This window comes from Chelonia mydas, chromosome 1 (genome assembly GCF_015237465.2).
Source record: "Chelonia mydas isolate rCheMyd1 chromosome 1, rCheMyd1.pri.v2, whole genome shotgun sequence".
In the NCBI taxonomy this organism is placed as follows: Eukaryota; Metazoa; Chordata; order Testudines; family Cheloniidae; genus Chelonia; species Chelonia mydas.
Window position 1 is genome coordinate 224,373,612 of NC_057849.1, and position 16,868 is coordinate 224,390,479.

The 16,868-nt window shown below is 43.5% G+C and overlaps 1 protein-coding gene and 1 long non-coding RNA gene across 17 annotated transcripts in view; one reads left to right on the top strand and one right to left on the bottom strand.

The window, feature by feature from the left end:
* The window catches only part of FAM118A (family with sequence similarity 118 member A), a 34,025-nt gene extending 17,825 nt beyond the window's left edge, over positions 1-16,200 (bottom strand). For 12 of the 16 annotated variants that reach the window (XR_005227696.2, XR_006287735.1, XR_006287777.1 and 9 more), the window contains exons 1-6: positions 15,825-16,200; positions 7,776-7,831; positions 5,117-5,369; positions 3,607-3,828; positions 2,801-2,929; positions 2,354-2,639 (exon numbers count right to left, since the gene is read on the bottom strand). Coding sequence is in view for 8 of the 16 variants with exons in the window: in XM_037914440.2 (XP_037770368.1) it covers positions 2,354-2,639; positions 2,801-2,929; positions 3,607-3,828; positions 5,117-5,369; positions 7,776-7,822 (937 nt within the window). In the remaining 8 variants the exon portion in view is untranslated. The other 4 variants (XR_006287790.1, XM_037914460.2, XM_043537416.1 and 1 more) reach the window with 4 other exon arrangements.
* Positions 16,201-16,277: 77 nt separating this feature from the next.
* LOC122464001 overlaps positions 16,278-16,868 on the top strand; it is a 41,413-nt gene continuing 40,822 nt past the window's right edge. Inside the window, exon 1 of the long non-coding RNA XR_006287811.1 lies at positions 16,278-16,443. This is a non-coding gene — a long non-coding RNA (uncharacterized LOC122464001). The remainder of the gene's footprint in view (positions 16,444-16,868) is intronic.

A 16,868-nucleotide genomic window follows, 5' to 3' on the forward strand; every position in this document is an offset into this window, starting at 1 on the left:
CTCCGAGTCCTAGCACCTCATGAGGTGGACTCAGCATGCAGCAGGGTGGGGTCCTCAGCCTTCAAGGGCCACAAGGTCTGACCTTGGCCCACAAAGTCTGAACCTATCATGAGCCCAAGGCCCATTACCAAAATTCCAGTCTTTTACCTCTGGGAACCATTCATTTTATTCTCTTAACCACACAGGTAACCAGCCGCAAGTAGTGACATATAAACAACTCCACCCCAGTACCGCGGTTAGGTACTAAGCACTTTCTTACTCAACCCACTGTGGATTGAAGATGCCATGAAGAAGGCAAAATACTCCCTGGTCCTCTGCCAATTAGCCCATGGGAAAAAAGTTCCTTCCTGAGCTCTTAAACAGGCGATTGGCTAGACCAGGGGTCGGCAACCTTTCAGAAGTGGTGTGCTGAGTCTTCATTTATTCACTCTAAGGTTTCGCGTGCCAGTAATACATTTTAACGTTTTTAGAAGGGCTCTTTCTGTAAATCTTTAATATATAACTATTGTTTTATGTAAAGTAAATAAGGTTTTTAAAATGTTTAAGAAGCTTCATTTAAAATTAAATTAAAATGCAGAGCCCCCCGGACCGGTGGCCAGGACCCAGGCAGTTTGAGTGCCACTGAAAATCAACTCACATGCTGCCTTTGGCACGCGTGCCATAGGTTGCCTACCCCGGGGCTAGACCCACAGCATCTGTCAGGCAGCGTTCTCATTCCTGTTTGGGTGGGTAGTGGGGCCTGCTGGAATGGAGCTGAAGGAGGCTAAATCCTGGGAGCTGGGGAATGGTCACTAATCAGCACCTTTCTCCCCAGCTGGCCACTGGGTGCCAGAGACTCCCGGGGGCTGGGGAGGGGGAAGAATTACCTATTGTCCCTTGGTGAGTGTCTTCCTCCCTTGCTACTGGGACTGTCCCCCTTTCACCACTGGCCCCATCAAGTTTCTCCACCCATTGATGTGGGTGCGTGGCATTTTCCCTTTTAATTCAGATTTTAATCAGCATGTTACACTGGCTATCATCAGATCAATGTTTGGTTTGCATCTGACTGACTAGCCATCAGTTACTGTTCAGACCTTTAAAAAAAGAGAAAGATTGTGTATAGCATTAACCGGTAGAAGTACGTCTAAAGGATAGACTCAAGTTCACAGCCAATATCTGCAAAGATCTGCCTTTCAGTATGTGTCCCAGTAGGATGTAATCAAACAACACATCCATTGTTTTCTTCGATGTCCTACATACCCAACCTCCTGAAGACCTAGAGGTTTCAATGGCCTTCTTGGAGAAATCCACTCCTCACCTAATCTCTGTTCTAAACATATAGTCTTAGCCAGATTTCAGAAATCATTGCCCCACTTACATCCACCTGCACTTTGATTTTTTTTAAACTTACTGTTTTATAATCAGGTTGACAGAGTTCTAGTCACAACAGTTTAGCAGACATAACAGAGAACAGCTGTGAAATAATTATCTGTTACCCAAAGTTAGTTTCCTTTGTTGATATTTCTCCAAAGTGTCCTGATGAAGGCCACAGTAGAATAAACCTCATCTATGCACTAACACTTGAAATAAGAAGATTGCTGGAAAAGAACTTATAAAATATTTGTCATCTTTTTTCTCTGTCTTCCTTTTTTACTTTTGTATTTTTTTTTTTTAAAAAGACTAATTACTTCGATAAGTTTTCAATAAGATTGAAACAGAATTCATAGACTCAGATGTAAAGATTAATTAATATAGTTCATCTCTCTGCCAATAATGGACCATTACATACAGGACATTTTTTAGTTTTACCCTAATCTAGTTTTAGATGCCCCATGCAATAAGGCTTCACTGCTACCCTTGGAAAATTATTCTGCAGCTTATTCAGTCTGTCAGAGTTTTTTCCTGATGCTCAGATAAATTGTTCTCACACTGTTCCCCCCACTGAGTCAATCCATACAGCCTTTTAACCACTTTTGCTATCTTCTCTGAACTCAATGTCTACAACCAAATATTTTATCTGGAGTACTGCACTTAATGAAAGTGAAGTTTGAGAACACACATAAATAACTTAAGGGAAAAAATCCTTACAACCACACTATAGCTGGCAAATACAATAAGCAAGCAGGAAATTCAGAGTGAACGGTAAATTTACAAGAAATCCAAACATCTGAATATACAAAAATTCAGTTACAATTTTGTTATTATATGCTCCTACTCTGTATGTCAATCAGAAGCAGAGATTTTCATGCATGCACTCATAACTACCCATTAGATTAACATCTCAAATCAAGTGCCACTTGTACAAAGAATATACTAAGAGTGAAATTCAGTTGCACACACAGAAGTTCATTATAATATAACAAAACAAAAATACCTGGACTCCTCTGCTTGCAGATTTGAGCAGTTAGCTCTTGGACATACTCCGGGAAAGATTCAAAGCAATCACCATAGGATACTACTTTTATTCCATGCAGAAGCATATCTGCCTGGAGTTTAAAAAAGTGGTCTTCATTTTCTTTAAGCACCAACATATAATGTTCTAAATCTACTTTATTCTTTACAGTATACAGAAAGAGAGCCTGGAATATTTGATCACGCAGAGTCTCTCCACAGCCCACAAACAAGAAGGATTTCATCAGATACAAGTTCTGCAGAACCTCCTGTTAAGAATATTAAGATCACAAAAGAAAAATGTTATCTATTTGGCCAAAGACACATGGGTCAAAGTAAAAACATTTTTTTAAAGTTTCACACACACAAAAGAGGAAATGGAAAACTCAGTTTGGCAAAACACAGTATGTTCTTGAAAAGTCACACATACCATTACTTCGGGGTCTTGAGTAACATCTTTATATCCTGAAGGATCCAACACCATTCCACAGGGATCTGTATACAAGCCATGAATATGAAGAACTCCATACTTTATATGACCTCTTGCCCACTGAAGAACCTAAAGCAAATCATGCATGCAATATTTACTTTGGATTATACTATACTACTGAAAAAGGGGAAACTATGTTCTTGTACAAGTGCCCGAACAAGTGCCCTTTGTGTACGCCACCACTTGCATAAGTTACAGAAAAAACAGTTCAACTACTAACATTTTGAAACAGAAGTTCCTAAACTATAGACTGTAAAATTATCAGAATACAATATAAATAACAACCTTTTAAAGGCTTTTTGCTTTTGACCAAAATAAACTTATTTTAGTTGATGAAGAGCATTCTAGCTTTTTACAGAAACATAAGACACTAAGAGTAAAGCAGACAGAAAAATCTTCACACCAGTTAGACATCTTTGAGTCTTCCTTTCCGGTGTATGAGTAATGAGCTAATCACTTCACTAGATTAAGTTACATTTGTGATTGTTACAATTACTTCATCCACATGAACTGTACTGTATATAAGAAATCTACCATTGGTATTTTCTGGCAAATTGTATCACATTATTCAATACAGACAATGAAAACTTTCTGTCCATGGCTATTATTTTACTTCACTGAAAAGCTTTAGTTTAGAAAACTAAGTAGTAAAGATTTTCAATGAGTAACTAGTGAAAAAACCTGCAAAAGCACAAGACAATCCTTTCTCCTATAAGAAGTCTTGACATTTCATTGCCTTATCATACCTTATCCTTATCTTTCAGGTCTAAAGACTCCATAGGTTTACCCAGTTGCTGACCAAAAATCTCAAGTAAATTGTCATAGTTTGTTGTAAGGACCATAGTGCCTCTCTCCATTAGCCTGAGGATTGACTGTAGAACAACAGGATTCTGAATGTGTTGTTCCAAGTTATCAAACACCTCCATTAAGCAATCCTGGAAAAAGTTGGGCTTGGAATCACCTGTGCGCTGAAGAAAAAAAATAAACATGGTGTATGGTTAAAGGTAAGTACTGTAACTGCCTTCAGCAGGATGGCAATGGTCCTTAACCATTTGTCCCAATACTTTTCTTTAAAAGGAATTTACTAAAGTTATGATATTTAGACAGCTCCTATAGTATATAAAATGTTATGGTTTGAAATGTCAGAGATAAATTTGAATGGCTTCACACATCCCTCTATTAGTTATATAGCTCATATAGTAAGGTCATCCACTTTTCTAAAGCTTTTTGACAGGAATCAACTTGTGCAATGTGTAGGCCTGGGGGTGGGGGAATCTCTTCTGTAGTTAAACCTTCCTCTGTCACTTCCAAACGGAAATATTAAAATGTGCTCCACTCATCTTTTAGCTAATGCCCAAACTCCATGATGGGGTAGACCAGAGGGAGTTCACAACACACCAGAGTTCCATAGACTGCACTGGCTTCCTGATCACTTCCAGGTGCAATTCAATGTGCTGATGTTCATGTTTAGAAGCTGTATACAGTTAGGGTCCTAGCTTCATGAAATCACAAGTGCTGTCATTGCCTTTGAGGTCAAAAGTTACTATTCCCTAGATTTAAAGTCTGGGGTGCTTGCAGAGAGTCCTTGTCTCAGGAAATCACTTTTGCTCAATCAAACCAGAGATTCTTAATCTTTAGGATAAGCTGCAAAGCCCATCTGTATATGCAGGATTTTCCCTGAGGGGATGGGATGGGAGTATTATGCTTAGTATATATCTCTATATATGTTTGTAATTCTCCCTCTGTATTCTCAATGCATCTACTGGAAGATGACTTCAGGCTGTTTTTAATGGATTTCCCAAAGAAAACTTCTCAATCTCAAAATCAGTGGCACAGATGCACATTGAATGGGTGGGGACTTTCCTTATTTGAAATAAATGGAGCTGTGACAACTTAAGGCTATCAATAGTGTCAAGGTCTGTCAACATTTCTGTGCAATCTCAGGTTTCAGTCAGCAAAGCTATAAATTCTTATTTGAGTTCAGAACACTGACAGACTGACTTATCATAACATAAGCATAATGTGTTTCCACAGTTTTCAGCGAGGTTTGAAATAAAACATTCAAATTAATGCAAGTAAAATATACACACACACACACAGAGCAGTAACCCCTACAAGTCCCTATTAGAAATCAAGGCCCAATTGTGCTAAGTACTGTATAGTAAAACAGACTCTTTCTGCCCCCAAAGGGCTCAAAACCTAGGAATACTACTATTATAATAATGTCTTTAAATAATAAGTACTATACACACTCACTGGGGACATCTTTCTTATGAGATCATGTGCAACTACAAGCAAGTCTCTGTCTTTGATCACTTTTTTGCGGAATTCAGCAACGTCTCCTGGATGAAGCACCTCCAGCTGTTCAGCTGCTCCAATGACAGCTTCAATACAGCTCCTCCATGAGCACAGTGCTGGTATTTCTGGTGCTACAGCAGCACTCACTCCGGTTCCAATTACCAAAAGAAGGTCCCAAGGCTGCTTCCTTATTAGACTTTTTAAAATCTTCCTAAAATAAAAACAGAAGATCTACATTTTCTACACACTGTATGTTATCTTGTCATAGTTTCTTAGGATTTTGATAGAAGAGCAATTTAGTGTGTCCATGTGAACTATTAGTGCTTGTAACAAGTGCCAAATTGACAGCCCTAGAGTAGCAATACTCTGTTTCTCAACAGATCAGCTTTGGCCAAGCAGCAGCAGCACAAGCTTTCTCAAAGTGAGAGATCAATGTACCTCAGCCCGAACCAAGAGAGACCACATCTAGGATGGGAGAATGGGTATGAGACCTCTTACTACTCTATCTTTGGCCTGTATGCTGTGACTGCAACTAATGTGACAATTATTGCAAACTGGGATTTGTGATCAAGAACTGTACTCAAATCAAATTAATTTCACATAATTTACTTTTACTTAACAGCTATAAAGTAGCAATAGCTTATACTCACTAATATACTTAGCTGGATTTAAACTGGCAATCTAGAAATGAAACAATCTGTTGCCAATTTTCAATCCTTTGGGCCACCTACTCATCCTTTCAGAAGTTCTTTTAAGAGAGCTGTACTTCATAGTACCATTGAAAGATCTACTAAATATACAGACACTAATGACTAAGTTGAAGTATTTTAAAGAGACAAAGAAATAAGGTTCTAGTTCATCTGCATCTGTATGTTAATCAAGTGCTGCAGCAGACAGTGAATTTATGTACAGTTGTGGTGTGAAAGATAGTCACATACATGCTCCCCTTCCCCTAAACACCTCCCTCAGCTGTTTTCTGTTTATGATAATTATCTCCTCCACAACTATGTGACACCTGAAGCTTTCTAAACACAGGTTCACCCAAAAATGTTGCCTGCATGAGCTGCCCCTGGGTATTAGCTGTATAACAGCAAGCACAAGGAATTCTCAGGCAAGTCTGATGGGGAGGCTTTCTGCAAAACAAAGTAAAACTGGACTTTGTAAAGAAACATCTCCATTAGTCCAAAATCATCCTTGAATGCAGAAGGCTTGGTAAAATGGATAGAATTACTGAGGGAGGGAAGCCTCATTTTCAATTATTTCATGCAAGTAAAGAAAAATTCTTCTTTCCTGAATTTCTTTTTCATTTATTTTTGAAGTTTTGTAGCTTCTCATTAATCTTGGCTTCAGCAGGCAAGCTTGAAGACCCTTTTTTCTGGTAAAACGCCACATAGTTATAGAATACAAAGTTACCACAGACATAATCTACAAAGCTCTGGTTATTTACATCATATGCACATTACAAATTTGAGAAAAAAACTGGTAAGATATCTGATAGAGATGTGGAATATATTTCAATAATGTGGAAGAACAAAATAATTTGACAAATATTCAACATTAAATTTGGTCTAAAATATTTAGCTCTTAAAACAGCCCTTATATCGTTGCTAGAGGTGGGTGAGCAATTGGGATTTCTAGGTCACATTATCTGAATCTACAAGCAACAAGTTAAACATCCCTGTTGAAATTGCGTCAGGCACAGCAACAACTAAAGTGGCTAAAGAGCTGGTTTAGACAAATAAAATACTGCTTTTATGCTCACATTTCTTTCTGCTACAGCACACACAAATTGTTTGTTTCCTCCAGGCATACACGCTACCTATTTCTCACTAACAGCTTAACCAAGTATGAAATATACTGGCAATGGAAAAGTTTTGTTCTCAGGCAAATGTTTACAGACTTTTGAGCATATGTGGTGCCATTTTTAAACATTTTAAAAAAATATTTAAAAGTCTGGATTTTTTGGGTAGTTTTATAAAGTAACCTTCTCTCCCAATAATTTTTCTTTTTTTCTTCACCCTGTTGTCATAGCCTGTACTGAAACTATTTTCATGTTGCCCTTCAGCCAATATAAAGGGAGACCATCATGGACAGTAATTAACTCGAGGCCTTTTCATTGGTAGCCTTGACTTTTGCACATTTTTGTTAACTTATTGAGTTTTCATATAGATAGTTTAAAAAAAACAAAAAAACAAAAAAAAAAAAACACCCCCACACCTTTCCATGTTGTTTTGCAGAAAATTTCAGACATTAAGGCCCAATCCTCAAAGGAATCCAAATGGGAGAACCCTTATGCTCTCAGAGTTCCACTGAATCTACAGAACTCATAGGGAGTGTCAGTCTGCCTGTATGAATCCTTTTGAGGATTAGAGTCTAAACAAGTGGGGGGCGGAGAGGGGGAGGAAGAGTAGGAAGGAAAGTAAAACAGTATACTAAAAATTTTGGAAGGCTAAAGCAGCAACTATGATCTATAACTTTTCACAAAGGTGCATCTGGAATCTTTGTAAGCTTCATCCTCACTCCCACAGTTACCTTTGACTCAAGAGTCTCAGTGGGTGATCCCCAAGGAACAGAAGTCCTACCCTCTCTCACACACACTAGTTACCATTATATTTACCTTGATTTTTGTTCACTTCTGTTGGTTGTCATTTCTTCTGAGTCCATCTCTGAACCCTATTTTAAAAAGATTAGCAACTCTTAATACCTCAGTTTATATATGCAATACCTAAAAAATGCCCAACAGTTACTGCCAAAATTAAATATTGATGTATTTGACCATTTCTTTGCATTTTCAATTTATTAAATTAACAATTTATGTGTGACTTCTCACAGACAGTAAAACTAATGTAATTACAGAAGAGGGACTTTGATTTCAAAGTTGTCAATTGATTTAAGTGGAGCTATGACAATTTACACCAGCTGAGGATCTGCCCTACCTCTAGATTCAAGAAGAGAGAAAGCAATTTTTTCAAAGTTATATTTGTCCTTTCCTTAACCCCAAATCTGAGTGGCAAGTGGAGGAAAGACACTAGCCATCCCCTACAGCCCCCAACTAAAACCTCTCCAGCACATCATCAAGGATCTACAACCTATCCTGAAGAACGACCTCTCACTCTCACAGACCTTGGGAGACAGGCCAGTCCTCGCTTACAGACAGCCCCCCAACCTGAAGCAAATACTCACCAGCAACTACACACCACACAACAAAAATACCAACCCAGGGACCAAACCCTGCTACAAACCCTGGTGCCAACTCTGTCCACATATCGATTCAAGGGACACCATCATAGGACCTAACCACATCAGCCACACCATCCAGGGCTCATTCACCTGCACATCTACCAACGTGATATATGCCATCGTGTGCCAGCAATGCCCCCCTGCCATGTACCCTGGCCAAACCAGACAGTCTCTACGCAAAAGAATAAATGGACACAAATCAGACGTCATGAATTATAACATTCAAAAACCAGTCGGAGAACACTTCAATCTCCCTGGTCACTCAACAACAGACCTCAAAGTGGCAATTCTTCAACAACAAAAACTTCAAAAACAGACTCCAACATGAAGCTACAGAACTGGAATTAATTTGCAAACTAGATACCATCAGATTAGGCCTGAATAAAGACTGGCAGTGGTTGGGTCATTACAAAACCTAAACTTAATTTCCCCAATACTAATTTCTCCCTACTGTTACACACACTTTCTTCTCAACTGTCTGTAATGGGCCACTCTCTTACCACTTCAAAAATTATTTCTCCTCCTTTGGTATCTTGCTGTTAATTGAGTTCTCTCGTTAGACTGACCTAACACTTGGTAAAGCAACCCACATCTTTTCATGTATTTATACCTGCTCCTGTATTTTTTACTTCATACATCTGATGAAGTGGGTTCTAGCCCATGAAAGTTTATGCCCAGATAAATTTGTTAGTTTCTAAGGTGCCACAAGGACTCCTCTTTTTTTTTTTTTTTTGTATCAGGAAGGTTTATAGAATATTTCAAGTTCTGAAGAATTACCTAGCCCAGCTCTTAAGCTATTACTAAACAATTACTAAAATTATGTTTCTGCTACAAACAAAACAGTCCAAAACATCTCAAGGTTGCGAACATGACTCATTCCCTGAAGACAAATTTATAATTTTTAAGTTATGCAGGAGGCCATAAACAAATTAAGAAACTTTACCTGTAAAGTATGCTACAAATTAAGAACTTTACCTTTCTGGTATGCTATGTTTTACTAGTACAAACACTTAGTTTGAGACATGCAGAGTACCTAACAAAAGTTAGGGTAAGAAAACATTAAAAAGAAAAAGTGTCTAAGATGTCTGCCCTAAAGCAATTTTCTCTGTTACAGCTCTTAAATTAACATTTCTAACATTTCAGGTTGTCATGCAAAACTTGCTCATGATAGTCGTCACATTTGGAGACTCCTAAGGATTTGCAGGATAGGTTTTTTGTAGATCACAGAAGATAAAGGAAAGGTCATTATCTTTCTTACACAATTCACTGAAATACAGCATGATTGGAGGGCAGAACCAGTTTAAGCTACTTATTCACTTAAATACAAAGGTAAAAGTCAAACTACAGTGAATAGGTCAACCTCTTCCCTCAGTTAAACCAATGTAAATCCAGAATTAATCCTCTGACCTTCATGGAGTTCCTCTAGATTTATACTGGTGCAACCAAGATTATAATTTAGTCTGAAATTAATATGCTATAAAAACAAGACTATGGAATCAACAAAACATTTTAAACTGAGGGCACTATACTCAGAATAAGGAAAAATATATTAGAAAAATGAAATATCAAGTATATGAAAACACAAAGACAGTATGTAAATAACCATGATTCTGGTCTCATTTGGTTCCACTCATCAAATAATCTGTTCCTTCCAATCCTCCCCGTCCTGAAAGCTATTCCCTTGTTGTTCTTTTATTTGGGAAAATATTCCCCCCCTCCTCTGCTGGAATAGCAAACTGATAGAATTCTCTCCTTCCAAGAAGTTTTCTTACCAAGATTAAGGTCCAAAGTACCATCCTACTGCAACAATCTCAAGATGTATGCTGAAAAGTAACCTTTGCAAAACTATGTCTCCCCCAACAGCCTTCTCTAGACAATTTAAACCCCAAATAATCCCAGAACTGCATTTTGGCAGGTTAATTTAACTACATCATCATCCCTTGGACAGACGTCAGGATATGCTTCTACAGACACAACGTTCTGAAGATTCAGAGCAGGCTGCACTGCGGGGACAGGAGGACGGTGAAGAAATTTGGCAGCATGTGACCTCCAAAAGAAGAAAGGGGAGCGTTCATGTACCAGCAACGCAGATACAGGTAAGTAACCATTTTCATGTTCTCTCCACAGGTACTAATGCAGAGAGTGGACTAGATGATACATCTGAGGGAAGGGAACAGAAGGAGACTCCGCCGATTGGAAGGCATAAGATGCACTGTCCTAGGGTTGGGGGTTCCACGACCACTGCTCCCAAGAGAAGGAGGCGGGTGGTGGTGGTCGGGGACTCTCTCCTCAGGAGGACTGAGTCATCTATCTGCCACCCTGACCGGGAACACCAAGAAGTCTGCTGCTTGCCAGGAGCTAGTAATTCACGATGTGACGGAGGGACTGCTGAGACTCATCAAGCCCTTGGATCGCTACCCCTTCCTGCTTCTCCACGTGGGCACCAACGATACTGCAAAGAATGACCCTGAGCAGATCACTGCAGACTACGTGGCTCTTGGAAGAAGGATAAAGGAGTCTGAGGTGCAAGTGATCTTCTCGTCCATCCTCCCCGTGGAAGGAAAAGGCCAGGGTAGAGACCGTCGAATCGTGGAAGTCAATGAATGGCTACGTAGGTGGTGTCGGAGAGAAGGCTTTGGATTCTTTGACCATGGGATGGTGTTCCAAGAAGGAGAAGTGCTAGGCAGAGACAGGCTCCACCTAACGAAGAGAGGGAAGAGCATCTTTGCAGCAGGCTGGCTAACCTAGTGAGGAGGGCTTTAAACTAGGTTCACCGGGGGAAGGAGACCAAAGCCCTGAGGTAAGTGGGGAAGTGGGATACCGGGAGGAAGCACAAGCAGTAGCACGCGAGAGGGCAGGGCTCCTGCCTCATACTGAGAAAGAGGGACCATCAGCGAGTTATCTCAAGTGCCTATACACAAATGCAAGAAGCCTGGGAAACAAGCAGGGAGAACTGGAAGTCCTGGCACAGTCAAGGAATTATGATGTGATTGGAATAACAGAGACTTGGTGGGATAACTCACATAACTGGAGTACTGTCATGGATGGATATAAACTGTTCAGGAAGGACAGACAGAGCAGAAAAGGTGGGGGAGTTGCATTGTATGTAAGGGAGCAGTATGACTGCTCAGAGCTCAAGTATGAAACTGCAGAAAAACCTGAGAGAGTCTCTGGATTAAGTTTAGAAGTGTGAGCAACAAGGGTGATGTCGTGGTGGGAGTCTGCTATAGACCACCGGAAGAATTTGTAGGGGAAGCAAAAGTGGATGGGAATCTGGGAGGCAGTGACCATGAGATGGTTGAGTTCAGAATCCTGACACAGGGAAGAAAGGAGAGCAGCAGAATACGGACCCTGGACTTCAGAAAAGCAGACTTTGACTCCCTCAGAGAACTGATGGGCAGGATCCTCTGGGAGAATAACATGAGGGGGAAAGGAGTCCAGGAAAGCTGGCTATATTTAAAGAATCCTTATTGAGGTTACAGGGACAAACCATCCCGATGTGCAGAAACAATAGTAAATATGGCAAGCGATCAGCTTGGCTTAACAGTGAAATCCTTGCTGATCTTCAACACAAAAAAGAAGCTTACAAGTGGAAGATTGGACAAATGACTAGGGAAGAGTATAAAAATATTGCTCGGGCATGCAGGAGTGAAATCAGGAAGGCCAAATCACACCTGGAGTTGCAGCTAGCAAGAGATGTTAAGAGCAACAAGAAGGGTTTCTTCAGGTATGTTAGCAACAAGAAGAAAGTCAAGGAAAGTGTGGGCCCCTTACTGAATGAGGGAGGCAACCTAGTGACAGAGGATGTGGAAAAAGCTAATGTACTCAATGCTTTTTTTGCCTCTGTCTTCATGAACAAGGTCAGCTCCCAGACTACTGCACTAGGCAGCACAGCATGGGGAGGAGGTGACCAGCCCTCTGTGGAGAAAGAAGTGGTTCGGGACTATTTAGAAAAGCTGGACGAGCACAAGTCCATGGGGCTGGATGCGCTGCATCCGAGAGTGCTAAAGGAGTTGGCAGATGTGATTGCAGAGCCATTGGCCATTATCTCTGAAAACTCATAGAGATCAGGGAAAGTCACGGACAACTGGAAAAAGGCTAATGTAGTGCCCATCTTTAAAAAAGGGAAGGAGGAGGATCCAGGGAACTACAGGCCAGTCAGCTTCACCTCAGTCCCTGGAAAAATCATGGAGCAGGTCCTCAAGGAATCAATTCTGAAGCACTTAGAGGAGAGGAAAGCGATCAGGAACAGTCAGCATGGATTCACCAACGGCAAGTCATGCCTGACTAATCTAATTGCCTTCTATGACGAGATAACTGGCTCTGTGGATGAGGGGAAAGCAATGGACGTGTTGTTCCTTGACTTTAGCAAAGCTTTTGACACGGTCTCCCACAGTATTCTTGCCAGCAAATTAAAGAAGTGTGGGCTGGATGGACTATAAGGTGGATAGAAAGTTGGCTAGATTGTTGGGCTCAACGGGTAGTGATCAATGGCTCCATGTCTAGTTGGCAGCCGGTATCAAGCGGAGTGCCCCAAGTGTTGGTCCTCGGGCTGGTTTTGTTCAATATCTTCATAAATGATCTGGAGGATAGTGTGGATTGCACCCTCAGCAAGTTTGCAGATGACTCTAAACTGGGAGGAGAGGTAGATACGCTGGAGGGTAGGGGATAGGATACAGAGGGCCCTAGACAAATTAGAGGATTGGGCCAAAAGAAATCTGATGAGGTTCAACAAGGACAAGTGCAGAGTCCTTGGAATCATACAATATCAGGGTTGGAAGGGACCTCAGGAGGTCATCTAGTCCAACCCCCTGCTCAAAGCAGGACCAATCCCCAACTAAATCATCCTTAGGACGGAAGAATCCCATGCACCGCTACAGACTAGGGACCGAATGGCTCGGCAGCAGTTCTGCAGAAAAGGACCTAGGGGTTACAGTGGACGAGAAGCTGGATATGAGTCAACAGTGTGCCCTTGTTGCCAAGAAGGCCAATGGCATTTTGGGATGTATAAGTAGGGGCATTGTCAGCAGATCGAGGGATGTGATCGTTCCCCTCTATTCGACATTGGTGAGGCCTCATCTGGAGTAGTGTGTCCAGTTTTGGGCCCCACACTACAAGAAGGATGTGGAAAAATTGGAAAGAGTCCAGCGGAGGGCAACAAAAATGATTAGGGGACTGGAACACATGACTTATGAGGAGAGGCTGAGGGAACTGTGGATGTTTAGTCTACGGAAGAGAAGAATGAGGGGGGATTTGATAGCTGCTTTCAACTACCTGAAAGGGGGTTCCAAAGAGGATAGATCTAGACTGTTCTCAGTGGTAGCAGATGACAGAACAAGGAGTAACGGTCTCAAGTTGCAGTGGGGGAGGTTTAGGTTGGATATTAGGAAAAACTTTTTCACTAGGAGGGTGGTGAAACACTGGAATGCGTTACCTAGGGAGGCGGTGGAATCTCCTTCCTTAGAGGTTTTTAAGGTCAGGCTTGACAAAGCCCTGGCTGGGATGATTTAGTTGGGGATTGGTGCTGCTTTGAGCAGGGGGTTGGACTAGATGACCTCCTGAGGTCCCTTCCAACCCTGATATTCTATGATGATACCTAATAGCAACTTTCTGCTTCTCAAAAGCTGTGTGCATAAGAGCAAATAATCTACATCAGAGTTTAATAGCCGTAAGGAGGTAATTCATCACTGCTATTAGAGTAATCTCTGTGCCTTTGCCTGATATAGATTCTGACTTTGAAGGATCCAAGATACCAATAGAGGTGATGCTGTCAAATCTTCTTCAGTGACAGTGCCTAGAAAAAGGGAGGCTAGAGCTGGAATAGGAGTTAGTATTCAGTGTTGATTTCCTGAGAATCCTATGGCTTCTTTAGGATAGATGGTCTTCTCTGCAGGAATCATCAGTTATTCTGATCAGCAGTTGGCCCAACTCTTTTTACTATCTCTCACTACTATCTCTCATACTGGACTGGGTCTCTACTGGTGACTCATATCCCTCATGCCTCAGACCCTCAAAGTTTCCAGTGCCTCTACTTGTGTGACTGATTCAAACTCACTGAGGGTTAATTGGTCCTTACTATGTATTCTAGCTTGCAAAAAAGAAAAGGAGGACTTGTGGCACCTTAATAGAGGCTAACAAATTTATCTGAGCATAAGCTGTCGTGAGCTACAGCTCACTTCATCGGATGCATGAAGTGAGCTGTAGCTCATGAAAGCTTATGCTCAAATAAATTTGTTAGTCTCTAAGGTGCCACAAGGACTCCTTTTCTTTTTGCGAATACTGACTAACACGGCTGCTACTCTGAAACCTGTCATTATTCTAGCTTGGTATCCTCTTCCCTCAAGAAACCGTCCTCTATTTGGTGGATCTCCTTGCAGTGGGCACTTCGGCTTGGAAGTTGGGTAATCAGATAGCGTGCTAGCTGACTATTTGAAAGGGCTCTGCAGACAATACTTGGTAGAGTTTATAGCAGAGAAGAAAATGCATTTAAGTTGTGTCTCCTTCCCCTGCTCCCCTCTCCCCACATACACACTAACTTGCTCTGAAACAAGAATAGGTCAGTATTAGGCCAATAATCTCCTGCAGGCAACAGTTCCTGTACTCGTCTTTAGGGAGAAGTTTCTCAGTCTTACCAGCAGTGCAATAGCCAAGTCTGAAACATTCCAAAAGGCTCTGAACTCTGCTTCTGAATTATTTCCCTGTTCAGTGTCTGCATAAACTGTCAGTTACTCATCTCCCTGCCACAGGTATCTGCAGCCACGCGTTCAACTTATGCAGGTTACAATTTTTTTTAACCCAAAGAAAACCCGGCTTAGACGCACAGCCAGTCCAGCACCTGATCTGCTCAGGAAAGGCGCCGCATAAGAGGAATTCATAGAATATCAGGGTTGGAAGGGACCTCAGGAGGTCATCGAGTCCAACCCCCTGCTCAAAGCAGGGCCAATCCCCAACTTCTGCCCCAGATCCCAAATGGTTCCCCTCAAGGATTGAACTCAGACCCCTGGGTTTAGCAAGCCAATGCTCAAACCACTGAGCTATCCCTCATTCAGGGATGACTCTGCCCACCTAACTGGTCTAAAAGTGGGGGGGGGGGGGGAGAGGAACAAGGCGGCTGCTATTTTGACCCATGACAGCTCAACCCCCCGCGGCCCCGGCTGCTGTGGGGCAGCAGCGCCCCCGGAGCGTTGTGCCCCCATGGCGCGGGGACGGGCTCGCGTCACAAGCGGCCCCCGCCCCCCGCAGGGCGAGGCGCTGCGCGCGGAGCCCCCCGCGGCGGGGCCGTTCCCAGCAGCGCCCCGGGGCAGTAACGGCCCCTGCTCACGGTGAGCTGCAGAGAACGAGCCCCCCCCGCCGCGCGGGGCCAAGGAGGCAGCGCCTGACCGGGGGGGAGGTGGGATGACCGGCAACGCCCCCCCCCCAAACCTACCGGGCTCCTGCGCCGTTATCCGAGCGCGCCTCCCTCTCGGCTTCACCCCTCAGGGCGCCGGCAAGAGGGGGCGGGGCCTCGCGGCGGCTTCTTCCCCCGCCCGGCCCGTGTCCTCTCAGACACCGTCCCTCGCCCGGGGGCCCGGCCGCCAGCCCATGGCTCGGTCCGGCTCCGCCCTGTCCCGCCGCCTCCTCCTCCGTGGGGAGCTTCGCCCCCTGCTCTGGCTCTGAACACCCTGCAGCCCCCGCCCCCGGTACACGTCTCCCCTCCGGGGGGGGACAGGGGCAGGTGCGCGGTCAGCCAACAGCAGGACCCCGCCCAGGGCTGAGCCTTGAGAGCTCGAGCTCAAGGGCCAGGCCTGGGACACGTCAGTTCGGGGGGGAGGGGGGTCTGCCCCACTGCGCAGGTGCGGAATTAATGTTTCTCTCCCTCCCCCCGCAGATTCCCCCACCTCCCGCCATAATTGATGGTGAGGGAGAGGGAACGGGAAGCTGCAATTACACCTATTCCCCAGGAGGTGGTGCCAGAAGAGAGGGCAGCCGATCACAAGGGGGAGCTGCCCGCTGCAGTGAGGGAGAGGGAGGCTGGGTTCCTCACAGAGCCCGGCCCGCGGGGCCAGGTGAGGAGGCTCGGGGTGGGGGTTGGAAAACGTGGGGCACACAGGGCTGCTGGGGGAGGGGGTGTCACACAGACTGGGGTTCAGAAGGGCTAGTGGGGGGGAGAACGAGCAGGGGCACAGGAACTAGTGGGGTGATAACATTGAGGCAGGGTGTGGGGGTGCAGGGACATAGAGGGACAGGAGCAGTTATGCCTGGCTGAATGGAGAGTAGGGGCACATGGGGAGAGGGGCAGATGTGCCTGACTTAATGGGAGAGGAGCCCTAACAACCCCCCCCCCCCAAAAAAAAAAAACCCCATTCCATACTTCTCCCACCCACACCAACCAACCCTCCAGGTTCACTTCCAGGTGCCTTCCCAGCAATTACTTACATCTCTCTCAGCTCCTCTGTTACCCCTGACTGCCCCAAGCCTTTGCATTGCTTCT